The sequence below is a fragment of the Rhinoderma darwinii genome, chromosome 3, assembly GCF_050947455.1.
Source record: "Rhinoderma darwinii isolate aRhiDar2 chromosome 3, aRhiDar2.hap1, whole genome shotgun sequence".
NCBI classification, from domain to species: Eukaryota; Metazoa; Chordata; class Amphibia; order Anura; family Rhinodermatidae; genus Rhinoderma; species Rhinoderma darwinii.
In genome coordinates, this window is record NC_134689.1 from 179,871,929 (window position 1) to 179,889,034 (window position 17,106).

At 37.5% G+C, this 17,106-nt stretch overlaps 1 protein-coding gene across 19 annotated transcripts in view; it reads left to right on the forward strand.

Moving 5' to 3' along the window:
• FOXP2 (forkhead box P2) overlaps positions 1–17,106 on the forward strand; it is a 239,439-nt gene that overhangs the window by 163,574 nt on the left and 58,759 nt on the right. For all 19 annotated transcript variants that reach the window (XM_075857099.1, XM_075857098.1, XM_075857109.1 and 16 more), the window contains 2 exons: positions 653–866; positions 3,255–3,359. In XM_075857099.1, coding sequence (XP_075713214.1) covers positions 653–866; positions 3,255–3,359 — 319 coding nt within the window. The remainder of the gene's footprint in view (positions 1–652; positions 867–3,254; positions 3,360–17,106) is intronic.

Consider the following 17,106-nt stretch of genomic DNA (forward strand, 5'->3'; position numbering starts at 1 on the left):
GTTCTTCTTCTTATTATTCTTTGCATTTTTAGATTAATTGGAGGATTGGAAAACCTCATTGTTCTAAAAATGACCATAGACGTTAGATATCTGATGACAGATCCTGCCAATTTTTATAAGAATAGTTGGACAGTCTAATTCTATGGCCCACTTCAAAAATTAAAGTGCCTGCAGATCCTATTATGCAGGCTTGTCAGAATCTGCCCACAAATATTTAATTAAATGAACTATCTTAAAGGTAATGACTTCCCCATAAACATGCCCAATCAAATAGGTTAAAATCAAATATGCCGATCTTTGTTTCCTGCAACGGCAGATATCGTGGGACTGTGTTGTGCTTCCTCCTTAGATCTTGGATTATTCAATGATTTTCTCATTGGCTGAATCTGCTGACCGTTATGTATGGCAAATTTAAGTCTTGCTGATCTCAAAGTATTTAAATGGCTTAACATTTTATGAGTGAAAACAAATCAATGTCTGAAATATTTCAGGAAAACACTAAAAGGACAATGATAAACACATAGAATGGCATATATAAATAATAAATATTTTTTTCTTGGCCTCATATTTAAAACTCTCATTATTGTTTGTACAACTTCAGGCTTGTGAAAAGGCCATGATTTTATTAATAAGGCCCTGTTCTATTTTACAGCTGGTTTAAGCCCTGCAGAGATACAGCAGTTGTGGAAAGAGGTGACTGGAGTTCACAGTATAGAAGACAATGGCATTAAACATGGAGGGTTAGACCTCACTACTAACAATTCCTCTTCTACTACCTCCTCCACCACTTCCAAAGCGTCACCACCTATAACTCATCATTCCTTAGTGAATGGACAGTCTTCAGTGCTTAATGCAAGACGAGACAGGTAAGAAAATGTAATGCGTCACAGACTTTTTGAAAACTGTTAACTGCTAACTTTGTTAACCTCCGTTGCATAATTTTGTTCAATTTACTCTTGTACACACAATTTGCAATATGTCTACTACTGCATTATACTTTTCATAATAGGATGTGTTTGGAAAAAGGCAGTAAAAGGGAAACATTTCATATCCAAAATGCATTCCAAATGCAACAAAAACTCCAAACTCTTAGGGTATGTTCACATAGGCTTTTTTCGACATGTCACTTCTTGGGACGTTTTTGGAACCGTTTTTCATTGACTATAGAAAAACCGCTCCAAAAACGGGCGTAAAAAACGTCACGAAAAACGCTAGCTCCGTATTTTCCGACTTTTTTAGTTAAGCGTGTGAACATAGCCTTATGTTATATTATATACGCTACTAAAGAGGACCGATAGATAGATAGATAGATAGATAGATAGATAGATAGATAGATAGATAGATAGATAGATAGATAGATAGATAGATAGATAGATAGATAGATAGATAGATAGATAGATCATGATATGGCATAGGATAATCATTGAGTCATCACAGTACCAAAAGAAAAAAACTTATACAGATGTGTCCTCCCCTAACTTTTCTCTTGGCTTTTACATATCCCGGGATGCGCAAGGTTACATAGGCTCTCATGTTATAAAAAAAAAACTGAATGGATCAAAGGGATGCCTGCACTGTATTTTTTACTGCATGGCACAAGAACGTATAGAATTTGTATCCTAAGAAATTGGAGTCCTTACTGATATTCAAGCAAAGTTAAGGGAGGACACATCTGTATGATAGATTTGGTTCTGCTCAATATAGTACTGTGAAAAAAAATTAGGGAACACCATTTAATTTTTACATTTAAAAAAAAAAAGAAGTAAAGTCATATATTTCTCAGAAAATTAGTCTATCAGTATTTAACTTTTGAAATCTCTAATTCTGTTCACCCCACTGCAACTTTTACTCTATCATTCCTCCAATCTTAAAGCCAATAAGTTACAGGTGTTACTGACGTTGTTACTCTTCAAAGAGACACTAACATTATACAGCCAACTACACACCTTATCAGCCTTGTAAACTTCTATGTTTACATTTTTGGCTCTGAAAAGATGTTGTGAAAATGCATTACTGGGAAAAGGAAATGGACAAAAAAGAACGATTTGCACTAGGGCACTAAATCTTGACATCTAAGATCTGGAGTAAGGTTTTATGGACTGATAAATCTAAAATGTAGATGTTTAGAAGTCACAGAAGGCAGTAAGTATACTGCTGAAACAAGGAAAGGCTTTCTGAACCATCTCTATGGCCATCAGTAAAAATGGAATAATATCTGGAGATAAACACTAATAATTATATATCATGCAATACAGTCTAAAAAATGTTTCTTTGGGGAAAAGGTGAATTCTACAAACCCAAGCATACGACTGTGAAAGTTGTGCACAAAAGCATCTGGTGGCTCAGACTTCAACGTCATTGAGGGTGTTAGAAGTTGGGTGTATTACCTGCATAATTTAAAAAATGTAACATTGGGATTTGTTTACAAGTATGAAAATTGGTCTCTAAATTGTACACGGTACATGAAGCTGACCTTAGACAACACAGACAACTAAAGATTAGTAAATGTCTAATAATAAAAAAAAATCTCTAAATGTGTCTAAATAGTTGAAAATAATCTGATTATACAATGAATGTTATTTTGTGCCACACTATTCTTCGACATGAATATACAAGAGAGGCAAATATTAAATTAATGTTCACTCGGTACAAAGGCAGCAAATTCACTGGACTTTGTGGAGCAATATGTGTGCATGGGTCAGGTTCAACAACCGCTGAAAACTCGACATCCTTTATTATCAAGTCTGTTACCCTTTTTTGAGCAGTACAAGCAGGGTAAGAGCCCATTCACTCTGGAAACTATATTCTTGAGTCAGACTTGTTAGAAACTGGTGTTTTCATCTTTTTATTTTTTAATACCTATTTTGAACATGACAATATCATTCATTTTAATCACGGAAAGCAGACTTTTTGTGCAGTATATTAGAATAGCATTGTTAGTTTACTAAGCTAGGATATATCACCATGGATATATTAAGTAGAGGTCAAATGCCAGAATTACCATGCACTCGTGTATAGTAATTTCTTCTTTCTTTATTAGAAGTCATCTTTGGCTTTATTTCTTCCCTAATTGGAACATCATCCTGCCTTGGCAGTTGAACTATTCAACAGAACGATTAAATTTTTCTGACTGCTCTGTGCTGAATTGACCTGTTTTGACCTGTTTGTCAGTGATTGTAACCTGACAGGCGCTAGCAGACTCCAACGATTATGGCTTTTGAGATTAATCGGATTCTATTCTCTTTTTACTACAGCTCGTCACATGAGGAGACTGGGGCTACACATACCCTCTATGGTCATGGTGTCTGCAAGTGGCCAGGCTGTGAAAGCATTTGTGAAGATTTTGGACAGTTTCTAAAGTACGTTTACTTTTACATTTTTATGGGGAATTCTCAGTGAAACTGAATAGTGCATTGAACAGTGCTCATCGATATTGCATCCTAAAATCTGATATAAGCTTCTGGGCCATGCCAGCAATCACTTGGGGTGTTAAAATCAATCTTTGTTGTTTGTATGGTCTCCGTATACATTATGGGTGCATTTACACTGGCCTTTTTTTAGACTGTAGTTTTTCATTTGCAGGATTGCTCAATTGATTTTTGCACCAGTTGTCCAGTCTGGTCTCCATTGATTTCAGCACTATAGAATCATGAAAAAGTCCAATGTTTTTTAGATGAAAAAGGTTTTTCCTAAATTTTGTTTACAGTAAGGACAATGGAGAACTACTTGTACAAGTAGGTCTGATGTTGTACAACATTAGTTGTTTCATAAAATGCTAATGGGAACCCCCCACGTAAAAGAATAGGATGCCAGTGTGCAAATGCTTGAATAAAAACACCTTAAGCATTACTTATCATGGTGCCCTTTCAATGACAAAGCCTAAAATCAGGATGATCGTGTCCTCTTCTGTTCATGACCGTATCCTTATCTAGAACTTTTAGCCCTTTCTTTACATCAGTTTAGCTGATTTGCTTAAAGAGGCTCTGTCACCAGATTTTGCAACCCCTATCTCCTATTGCAGCAGATCGGCGCTGCAATGGAGATAAGAGTAACGTTTTTTTTTTTTTTTAAACGAGCATTTTTGGCCAAGTTATGACCATTTTTATATTTATGTAAATGAGGCTTTCTAAAGTACAACTGGGCGTGTTTAAAGTAAAAGTACAACTGGGCGTGTATTATGTGCGTACATCTGGGTGTGTTTACTTCTTTTACTAGCTGGGCGTTGTGTATAGAAGTATCAGCCACTTCTCTTCACAACGCCCAGCTTCTGGCAGTGCAAAGACACAGCGTGTTCTCGAGAGATCACGCTGTGACGTCACTCACTTCCTGCCCCAGGTCCTGCATCGTGTCGAACGAGCGAGGACACATCGGCACCAGAGGCTACATTTGATTCTGCAGCAGCATCGGCGTTTGCAGGTAAGTCGATGTAGCTACTTACCTGCAAACGCTGATGCTGCTGCAGAATCAACTGTAGCCTCTGGTGCCGATGTGGCCGACACGATGCAGGACCTGGGCCAGGAAGTGAGTGACGTCACAGCGTGATCTCTCGAGAACACGCTGTGTCTTTGCACTGCCGGAAGCTGGGCGTTGTGAAGAGAAGTTGCTGATACTTCTATACACAACGCCCAGCTAGTAAAAGAAGTAAAAACGCCCCGATGTAACGAACACAAGACACGCCCAGTTGTACTTTTACTTTAAACACGCCCAGTTGTACTTTAGAAAGCCTCATTTACATAAATATAAAAATGGTCATAACTTGGCCAAAAATGCCCGTTTAAAAAAAACAAAAACGTTACTCTTATCTCCATTGCAGCGCCGATCTGCTGCAATAGGAGATAGGGGTTGCAAAATCTGGTGACAGAGCCTCTTTAAGTGCTAGACATTGCAGTATACTGGGAGCTTCCCTATGTCATTATCTGACATACATTCTTCTATTGCTCTTTTATAATGTATTCACATGCTCACAATAACATGCATTTTCAAATGTAAAAATGTATCCAGAAAAAAAACATGTATAAATGAACTTGCCAGAGGGTTTTATTTTATTTTTTTCAAGATGAGTAACTTCACAGGCTGAAGATCTTGTGTTGTCATGGTGCGGTTAACAGGGTGAATGAACTGTTTCATGCTTCATCAACAATTAAGTTAATTAGCTTATTTGAAATGGCACTGCTTTGTTGCCAGGATGTTGGCAGAAACATCAAAAAGATGTGTTTACAAATGGTAGACTATCTGTGGGATATAGGGCTGCGACACCATAACTACAAAACATAACAAGAATTGGATAATAGTAACACTAGGGTAAATTAAGTGCTGCTCTTTTTATGTATAAATATTGATTTATTTTTTTCTTCTCGCATCTCTACTTTGTCCACAGGCCATAGAGATGAATATGTTCTTCTCACAAAACATTTGTATCCAGATATAGAGTTAAATAGATTTATGGACTGTTTAAAATCTTACCTACTGCCCAGTCTTTCACAGAACTATAGTACATCTAATAGTAAATCTATCGGGATCGCTGTTGAACAACTGCAGGTCCACTATCCTTTATATACAGTCTGGTGCAGTCTAAGTACATATCCAATCTGGTCTTCAATATCTCTTTAGTCAATGATTTGGGTACATCAGTGGGAGCAAAAGGGGGGGCTATCTGTAATGAATTAGCACATGACATTCTCTGGAAAAAGTTACTATATGCGAATGTCAAAGGAAGTAGATTTATTTTTTTATTTTTAAGTGTAGTAAACGACTTGATATCCACAGGGCAAATTTAACACCCCACCCGCAAAGTTTAATTTAACATAAATTTACTTTATATGTTCAGCTGGAGCAGCTGACAAGCCATGTCATGTCATGCCTGATGGTACTGGTTCAGAATAGACAGAAAGTTTATAGTACTGGATCCTTAGGTGTGTATCCACCATGGATCTAGCTTGTTCGTCAAGTGTTCCCTAGACATTCTGTAAAACTATTCAGTAAAATGTCTGTATATAAGCCTTTATTAACATTCGGCAACGACCATGTTTCTTCCTTCACCATATTCAAAATATGAGCTGGAAATGAAAGTATGATTTAACAAATGTTGGAGCAGCACTGGAGCTGAGATCTGAAGTAATACTTAAATAGTTTTGTTCTGTTATAATTATACAAACAATCATTACACATCGTAGAGTGCTACATTTAGAATTATCTGGTGAATTTATACTTAAATGTGAGATTTCCTCACCCTACTTTTACATATTCATACACAATTAAATTGCACTTGTAAGACGTACACTTGTTATCACATATACCAATATACTTTATAAATATGGCAAATATAAAACATATATAGATCCGTAATCTTGTAATAATGACATACTTCAGACACCTTTAACCTGGGACATCTATAGGACACAGATATGGTTGCAGCTACACCTAATAAACGGCAAGAGGTGATCCCTCTTGACCAATCAGCAGCATAGAGGAGAACAGAAGCCCAACATTACATACAATATATACCACAGCTTGCTTTCTGGTCTCCATTTGGGACTTTGGTAGGCCATTAAGTTGGTGTATCTCCATCAACGAGCATAGCAGTTTTAGAATATCATGGGGATGTCCATACTCAAATACATCTAAAGTTTGAGTTTGGAGGTACACAAGCTAATATTTAAAGGGAATGTGTCACTAGAAATTATTATATATATTTTTTTCAGTTAAACAATTAGTATTTGAGTGATTACACATTGTTTTAATTTTTTACATTTTTTCACAAGTCAGGAAATATTAGAAATTAGATTCTAATTTATAACATTTCCATGTGCTGGCCACTAGAGGGAGCAGTTCCCAAAATTGCAGCATGGTCACTGTGGTAAAGCAAATTCATTGATTTATGCTGCAAATTTGGGGTGGACACACTCTCCTCTAGTGTCCTCACACAATCCCCCCTCCCTTCTTCTGGCTAGTGCCAGGAGAAGGAGGGGTTTGACTCTATGTATTTGAAGATACAGGGCTCAGCAGATCGTATCACACGAACATAATACACACATCACATACACAAACATAATACACACATCACATACACGAACATAAATTACCTGCCGCCTCCGCTGGTCTACGCTCCTATTCCTTGCGCCTGAACATATGGCCGGAAGCCGCGTCCGGAAGTCATCATCTTACTGACCGGCAGCGGCTTCCAGTCCACATGAAAATGGCGCCGGATTTCGCTCTGCGAACAAGCTTAGTTTTGGTCTGTGTGGGAGCGGCGCATGTGCCGTTCCCACACAGACGGTGTACGCCTCTGAGAATGGAACGGCTCCCTTTTGCATTCCCTATGGGGTTGTATGTACTGTATTCCATCTCTGTATGTGTCGTTAATCGACACATACAGAGATGAAAAAAAAAATGGCAGCCCCATAGAGAAGTAAAAGTTGGAATACAGTAAAAATTAGAAAGTGACAACACTAATAAATACAATTTTTGTTTAGATTTTATTAAATCCATATAATAATAATAATAAAAAAACATCATGACACCTTCCCTTTAAGGACATTGCAAAATTTGCCATTCCCTTGGCTCTTGCATTAAGGAAAAGTGATCTTTCTGAAACAGGACATCTGCTTAGAAATGAATGCACCTGTGGTTTCTGTGGGACCACTCTATAAATTGCCTGTGGAGGCCAGACTACAGGCTGTGTGTAAGAACATATTATAGATTTGTAATTGTCTGCCTAATATATTAGCGTGTGCACCTTCAAACAGAGCATCTATATGCAATGTATATTATATACAGCAAGTGTTATTTGTGTCACTTTGGCCTAATTATCATTTCAATGATAAAACAAGCTCCAAAGTAAAACGCACTTAAAAACTGAATGTGTGGTCCACAAACAAACTGTAAAAGGGTGGTTTCACAAACCATAAGGCAGATTTATTATTCAAAATGCATGAGAATTCAGGTGTACATGCTGTTTCCACATTTATTAAAGGGGTTGTCCGGGCACCGGTGGTTTTTCATACTGATGACCTATCTACAGTATATGATCGGTGGAGGTCCGACACCTGCACCCCGCACCGATCAGCTGTGCTGCTGTCTACAGGCACTGGTGGTTATGCAGTGGCTGGTGTCAGAAGCAGATGGCTCAGTACACTGTATGGGAGCAGAGCTTTAGTACTACAGCACGGCTGCTATACTGCGACCAAAGTCATCTGTTTCCGGCATGGACATCCGCTGCCCGGAGACAGGAGAAACAGCTGATCGTCCGGGTGTCAGACCTCCACCGTTCATATACTTGATGACCTAAATTTGCGTGTGCGACAAGGGGGTGGGACTTAGTGGGAAAAGGGCGTGGTCTAGTAAACACTGGGCATGGATTAATTGTATCGCCATGCGCTAACATTTTGGCACAAAAAGCTGGTGTAAACTAAGCCAACCTAGAGTTGGCATAAGGAAGAGAAGTGTTTAAAATGTCTTGCAAGATGCGCCAAATTTATCATACAGCATGTACCACTTTGATAACCACTCTTTCCATACAATATTTAAGTGTGTGAATCTACAACAATTTTTTTCCAGGTTATTAATTACTGGATTTAATCGGATTGCCATGCATGGATTTGGGAATGTTTTTTCCTTGTCATACTGTACAGGGATTTTAATTTGCATTGTTCTAGATTAACACGGCTAACAATAATGATAGACTGAACCTGACTCACTTGTGTCCAAACTTGTAATCATAATATATGTAACTAAGGTGAGGAATATTTACAAACCCATTCCAATAATACACTGCCATATAAAATGCTGAATCTTTCTGAGTTATGGATACCAATAAAAATACATACTCCGCAAGCAGCATTCGGTACTACAGTACATAAGAAATATGCGTAGTTTAGAGGAAAACATACAAGTTTGACATGTTTACATGCCTAATACCGAGAAGAGGGCCCCGGGAAAATGCAACACTCTAAACCCTTGTAGTGACATATAGCATTCAATGGGAAATGCTCAATGTTCAAGACACTTCAGTTGTAAAGCCACTGCCTGTGTTATCTGACAAGGAATTCATTTTAATGTTTAGAGTTGTGAAACAAAAATGCTTAAACAGGACATGTCACCTTCTTAGAGTGTATCTTCAACTTTGATGACCATTTCAGAAAGTAGTAGGGCATTTCATAAATAGCTCTTCCCTATAAAATTGATATAATTAGCCTCTATGACTTTAGCTGTAGAAGCATTGTAATACTCTGTTCATACCCAGCTGGTGTGGAGCAAATGTTATTTAATGCGGCTATTTACATGGGCACATAAAATACTCGCATATTTTAAAAACGCAGCATGCACTGCTTTCATCCGTATTGTGGCTGGAAAACGCCCATTGATGTCTATGGGGAGTGATTAAAATATTGATGCATTTGTGATTGGTCCGTATTGCATCAGTATTGCATCTGTATGTCATCCGTATTGCATTTGTGTTGCATCCGTTTTTCAAAGTGGCTGTCTTATACAATTCAATTATCACTATAGGAGACAGCCCATCAATAATACAGATCTGTAAAACTGATGAAATACTGTATTACGGATCTGTAATACGGAAGCTTACAGATACGCTTGTGTTAAACAGGCCTATTTTGTGTGGAGTGTCAAAGAACAAAATTAGTTCCCTACTTGATCATACCGTTTTATTCAGTGGAATTGTGTTGCTGTTTGACACTTGAGATCAAGCAAAAAGATAATATAAAGGTCTGGTGAAAAAGTTACAAGGTATATAGTGGTTATGTACCAGTTACATTTACGGAGCAAGTTATGATATGCTGATATCAATGATACTATATGCATCATCAGAATCAAAATAAAGAAAAGTTTAAAGGGTGTTTTCTGGGAATTACAGACATACAAAAGTATTATGATATGTTTCACTTTATGTAGTAACAACTTCGGAATGCTTTGTTTTCCCGTGACACATTGTACTTTATGATACTGCCAAAATTTGCTCGATACATTCAGTATTTAATTGTGAAAAACACCAAAATTTAGCAAGACAATTCAAAACTTAGCATTTTTCTAAATTTGAATGTATCTGCTTGTAAGACAATTATACCACACAAATAGTTGCTAACTAACATCGCCCATATGTCTACTTTAGATTGGCATTGTTTTTTGAACATCCTTTTATTTTTCTAGGACGTTACAAGGCTTAGCTTTAGCTGTAATTTCTCACATTTTCAAGAAAATTTCAAAAGGCTATATTTTCAGGGGCCAGTTCAGCTGTGAAGTGGCTTTGAGGGCCTTCTATATTAGAAACCCCTAATAAGTCACCCCATTTTAAAAACTGCACCCCTCAAAGTATTTCAAACTGCATTTAGAAAGTTTCTTAACCCCTTAGCTTTCTCACAGGAATTCAAGCAAAGTAGAAGTGAAATTTACAAATTTAATTTTGTTTTTTTTTGCAGAAATTCATTTTTAATAATTAGTCTTTGTAACACAGAAGGTTTTAAAAGAGAAACGCAACTCAATATTTTTTGCCCATATTCTGCAGTTTTTAGAAATATCCCACATGTGGTCCTAGTGTGCTTATGGACTAAAGCATAGGCCTCAGAAGCAAAGGAGCACCTAGTGAATTTTGGGGCCTCCATTTTATGAAAATATATTTTAGGCACCATGTCAGGTTTGAAGAGGTCTTGTGATGCCAAAACAGTGGAAACCCCACCCCCACAAGTCACCCCATTTTGGAAACTACACCCCTTGAGGAAATTATCTAGGGGTATAGTGAGCATTTTGACCCCACAGGTATTTTGCAGAAATTATTGGAAGTAGGCAGAGAAAATGAAAATCTAAATTTTTTTCAAAGCAAATATTTAGCTCATTTTTTCTCATTTCCACAAGGACTAAAGGAGAAAGCACCGCAACTTTTGTAAGGCAATTTCTCCCTAGTAAAACAATACCCCACATGTGGTCATAAACGGCTGTTTGGACACACGGCAGAGCTTAGAAGCGCCATTTGGCTTTTGGAGCTCGAATTTAGCAGGAATGGTTTGCGGAGGCCATGTCGCATTTGAAAAGCCCCTGAGGGACCAAAACTGTGAAAACGCACAAAAAGTGAATCCATTTAGGAAGCTACTCCCCTTGAGGAATTTATCTAGTGGTTTAGTGAGCATTTTGACCCCACAGGTGTTTCATAGATTTTATTAGGATTGTGCAGTGAAAATAAAAAAAATATAATTTTCTTCAATGAGACATAGATTTAGCTCAAGATTTTTCATTTTCTCAACAAATGAAGGAACAAAAGAACCCCAACATTTGTAAAACAACTTCTCCAGAGTACGGAAATACCCCATATGTGGTCAAAAAATGCGGTTTAGGCACACCGCAAGGATCAGAAGAGAAGGAGCGCCATTTGACTTTTGGAGCACAGATTTTGCTGGATTGACTTCTTGCCACCATGTTGCTTTTGCAAAGCCCCTAGGGTACCAGTACAGTGGAAACTACCCAAAAGTAACTTCATTCACAAAATACACCACGTGAATAATTAATCTAGGGGTGTAGTCAGCATTTTGACCCCTTTATGTTTTTCATAGACTTTATTAGAATTGGGCAGTGAAAAAAAAAAAAAATCCCTTTTCTTCAATAAGACGGAAATTTAGCTAAAACATTTCCATTTTCTCAATAATGAAAGAAAAAAAAGAACCCCAACATTTGTAAAACAATTTCTCCCGAGTACGGCAATACTCCATTTATGGTAATAAACTGCTGTTTGGGCACACGGCGGGGCTCAGAAGGTAAGAGCGCCATTAGGCTTTTGGAGTGCAGATTTTTCTGGATTGGTTTCTGGGCACTATGTCGCATTTGCAAAGCCCCTGTGGGACCAAAACAGTGGAAACCCCAAGAAGGGACCCCATTTTGGAAACTACATCCCTCAAGGTATTCACATAGGGGTGTAGTGAGCATGTTAACCTCACAGCTGTTTTGCAGAAATTAGTGTGTATTCGATGTTGCAGAGTGAAAATTTGATTTTTTTCCATAGATATGCCAATATGTGTTGCCCAGCTTGTGCCACCATAACAAGACAGCTCTCTAATTTATTATTCTGTGTTTCCCGGTGTTATAAAGACCGTACATGTGGCCCTAATCTTTTGCCTGGACATTCGACCAGGCTCAGCAGTGAAAGAGTACCATGTTAAATTGAGGCCTAATTTGGCGATTTACAAAGTATTGGTTCACAATTGCAGGGGCTCTGATGTGAAATAATAAAAAACCCCTAAGAAGTGACCCCATTTTGGAAACTACACCCCTCAAGGCATTTATTAAGCGGTGTAGTGAGCATTTTTACCCCACAGGTCTTTTCCATAAATGATTGCGCTGCGGATAGTGCAAAGTAAAAATTTGAATTTTTCCCTAGATATGTCATTTCAGTGGCAAATATGTAATGCCCCTCTTGTGCCACTGGAAACACTCCCCAAAAATTGTTAAAAGGGCTCTCCCGGGTATGGCGATGCCTTATATGTGGAAGTAAACTGCTGTTTGGGCGCACTGTAGTGCTCAGAAGGGGGTGAGCACCATTTGGCTTTTGGAGCGTGGATTTTGCTTGGTAGTAATTTTGTTTGGAGTTTTACTGGTATTTTAGTTTATAATGTGGGGGCATTTGTAAGCTGGGCAGAGTACATCAGGGGCATAGTCAGGAGGTATAATAATGGGGTAATATAATACATAGATGTGTGTTACGCTGTGAAGCAGTCCTTTCTTATCCCCCTTTTGGTCCACACTCCGCACCTTTGCAGTTTGGGGAATTTTGCTGAGAAAGTGTTGTCTTGGTATAATACGGGCACCCTCGCTTCCAGCAGATATGTTTGGGTTCTAACCTTCCTGTTTCCCTAATTTTAGGGCCTTGATAAATCACCTCCTGAAACAGAAAAAATGTTCCCCTCGGGCCTGCACAACTGCATATGTTTTTGGGAGGCAAGGTGACCAAAAAGCAGCAATTGTGGCATAGTTTTTTACTGTTTTTTTTTTACGCCGTTCAACATGCGTTATAAATTACAAGTTAACTTTATTCTGCGGGCCAGTACGATTCCAGTTTTACAACTTTTCGCACAATAAAATTACTTTTTTGTAAAAAGAATGTATTTTTTCTGTCACCATGTTGTAAGAGCCATAACTTTTTAATTTTTTCGTCAATGGAGCTGTATGAGGGCTTGTTTTTATAGGTACCATTTTTGGATGCAAGCGACTTTTTGATCACTTTTTATTCCAATTTTTGTAGGGTAAAGTGACCAAAAAATTCAATTCAGGCCATTTTTTCTTACGTTGTTTACTGCGCCGTTCACCGCGTGGAATAAATAACATAATATTTTTATAGTTTAGGCCGTTATGGACGCGGCGATACCAAATATGTATGGTTTATTTCTTTTTTTCAATAATAAAGGACTTGATAAGTGAAAAAGGGCAATTGTGTTTTTTTTTATTACTTGAAACTTTTATTATATTTTTGACACCTCTTTTTACACCTTTCTTTAGTCCCACTGGGGGACTTGAAGGTCCAAATGTCAGATTTTTTTTCTAATGCATTTTACTAACTATGTAGTTCAATGTATTAGTTCTGTCAGTCATTCACTGACAGCAAGTCGCTTAGGCTTCGCCACTGGGCAGGGCCTAATCTGCTTCCGTAATGGCAGAGCAGGAAGCCATTGTTAGGCCTCCTGTTGCCATAGCAGCAGTCGGCAGCCTTGCTATAGCATGGCAGGGCTACCGATCTGTTACCAACCACAAAGATGCAGCGTTCGATTTCGATCGCTGCATCTAAGGGGTTAATGGCAGGAATCAGAGCTAGCTCCGGCTCCTGCCATTACAGATGGATGTCAGCTGTAACATACAAATGTCAGGAAGGGGTTAAGCATGTTGGGGCACACTTTGTCTTTTAAGATGTATTCACTCAAGATAGATCACACAGCCAATTTTCAGTTTTACAAAAAATGTTTTTTCCTTCCAAGAGCCATAACTTTTTTTTTTTTTTCAGTCCATTTAATGTACTGTATAATATACCTAAAATAATTTATAGGGTGGGATGGAAAAAAAAAAACAGCAATTCCTTTTTTTGGGTTTTTTATTTTACGGTGGTCACCCACCACACAGTAAAAATGACATGTTAACTTTATTTTATAACAGTTTTTTTTTATGTTTTATAACTTTTACACACAAGATATTATTAAAAAAAAATATTTTGTGTCTCCGTAATCTAAAAGCCATAACTTTTTTTTTTAATTTTTCCATCGATGGAGGTGTGTGAGTACTTATTTCTTGCTGGGCAAGCTGTAGTCTTTAATTGTACCATTTTGGGGTACTTATGACTTATGATCACTTTTTTTATTCCATTCCTTGCTTCTTTTTTTACGATGTTCACCATATGGGATGAATAATGTTATGTTTTAATAGCTCAGATCTTTACGGACACAACTATACCTATTATGTTTAATTTTATTTACAAAAAAATGAAAAATGTAGGTCTTTTGAACTCTTAATTTGTGTGTGTGCATATATATATATATATATATATATATATATATATATATATATATATATATATATATATAAAAGTAGAAATTAGTTTATTAAGGTTTGTAAGGAACTATAAAAAAAAAAATCTTACAAACCATATAAAACTAATTTTTACACTATTTTTTTGGACCTACTGGGGGATTTCAACATGTGATTGCTTGCACAATACATGGCAATACTTATGTATTGCATTATATAGTGTATTTTGCATTCTTATATTTAGCCCTGCCTCTGGGCATAATTGGAGGACCAAGATAGCAGATCTGTGGGCCTTCATTAGGCCCACGGCTGCCATGACATTCCATCGGCACCCGATCACGGGATGCCGATGTCTGATAATTCTGCCGTTGATATTGACTGTGGTATCTAAGTGGTTAAATGAATGGGATCTGAGTAATCCCCTATGTAGCTGACGACATCCGCTACATACATACATACATACATACATACATACATACATACATAATATATACTTACATACATACATGTACATCGAATGTCACCAAAGGGATAAAGTGAAGAGTTTTTGGAAGAAATTCCTCAGCACATCCACATTCAGAAAGATATTAAAAGAGCTTTATTTCTACATAAAATAAAAGTCCATGGGACACAGGTGGGACATGTTACTGCTAACGCGTTTCGAACTGAGTGTTCTTACTCATAGCATACCGTAACACAGTTAGGACATGTGTTTTAAAATCAACATCAACCAATCCTGTAATTAAGGTCAGAAAGGAACTACCACTTTTTTTAAGGAGCAAATTAATTAAGCTGCAGGTTTGCGGCAGCCACACCTGTACATAGAAGCTAGTTCACACCAGTTAGATGAAAAAACATGCAGTATTTCACAGGCTTATAGGAAGAAACCCATAGTACATATGAATAGAATTGAATGAAGGATGTCAAACATAACGAAAAGTAACAAAGAATATATGGGTTTTTTTCACTACATATCCATTCATACTGTATATATATTCTTTGTTACTTTTTGTTATGTTTGACATCCTTCATTCAATTCTATTCATATGTACTATGGGTTTCTTCCTATAAGCCAGTGCAATACCGCATGTTTTTTTGATCTAACTGGTGTGAACTAGCTTCTATGTACAGGTATGGCTGCCGCAACCCTGCAGCTTAATTAATTTGCTCCTTAAAAAAGTGGTAGTTCCTTTCTGACCTTAAATGTTTCAGGATTGGTTGATGTTGAGTAAGTACACTCCGTTCGAAATGCGTTAGCAGTAACACGTCCCACCTGTGTCCCCGAAAAAAAGCTCTTTTTATATCTTTCTGAATGTGGATGTGCTGAGAAATTTCTTCCAAAAACTCTTCTATTTATCGGATCCTTGCCTGCCTGCAAGCCCCCTTCTTCCGACTGCACTCCAACTGAGGAACTACAGATCCCAGGACAACCTTTTGGATGAGCACACCTGCAGCTTCCATTGCTGCCATTTGTTTTTGTTCAAAGGGATAAAGTATTTTAACTTAAAGGGATCCTGTCATCAACATCTTACCTGTTAAACTCACCTGACCCCTCAATGGCTGCAGCTGTCCAGAGTTCATTCCTGTTCTCTTCTTTCCTGAAGTCCTCCTCTGTCAGTAAATATAGTCGTTTAAACTTTTCCCGCCTTTTATGGTAATTATTTTTCCCTCTGGGATGCAGCTTCTTAACCACGCCCACTGCCACCGCCTGTCCGGCCCTGACTGGCTAAGGAGCTATCAATCAAAAAGGAGGTGGAGTCCACTCTGAGATGCTGGAGGAATGAAAATCTGACTCTTTTCAGATGAAGATTTGACTCTTTTCTGCTCATTTGCATACGGTGTGGGACCACTGAAAAACGGAATACTAAAGCTACAGAGCTTACTTAGAACATATTTATAGCTTAGATGACAATGATTTTTCACCCACTTTCACCAGGTATTGCTGGCTTTATAGCTAAAATGCTGGTGACCGGATCCCTTTAAGAAGCTTAATACATGGAATGATTTTCATGTAAAATTATGAAAAATACAGCAACCTAATTTTGCTGTTTTTACAGTCACACATTACTGTCTAGTATTTGCTGTATATACAATTGAATATGAAAAGTATGAGAATCCATAAGTGTACAAAACTATGGCAGACGTAAAAAACGTTCAAAGCAAATTAGCCTAGTTTTGCTGCTTACGCTTTCCTAACTTGATAAATGGTCCCAGTGCTACAGTGAAGCAGGTAAAGAGGCCATTTCCATCGCTTAAACTAGCCATTTAAATCAGTTAGAGAAAGAACTCCATTCACCAGTCTGCACAGAGTAATTGTGGACCATATTTCATATTTTAGACCTTTACAGCTTATCATGAAATATTATATGTGAAAGTCTGCTTATACAGATGCTCCTCTTATTTATAGAATAGGTTTGTAAGTGGTCATGCCATCAGATCTAAAGCTAATGAAATGTTAAGAGCGTAAATCGATGTTAGCAAATAAACTATTGTGGCAGTTTTGTTAGCAAGTAGCAGACATTATTAACCATTTATAAATAACAAGTTTTTCACGATAATTCAATAATGCCATTTAAGCTAGTCCTGTAGTTATTG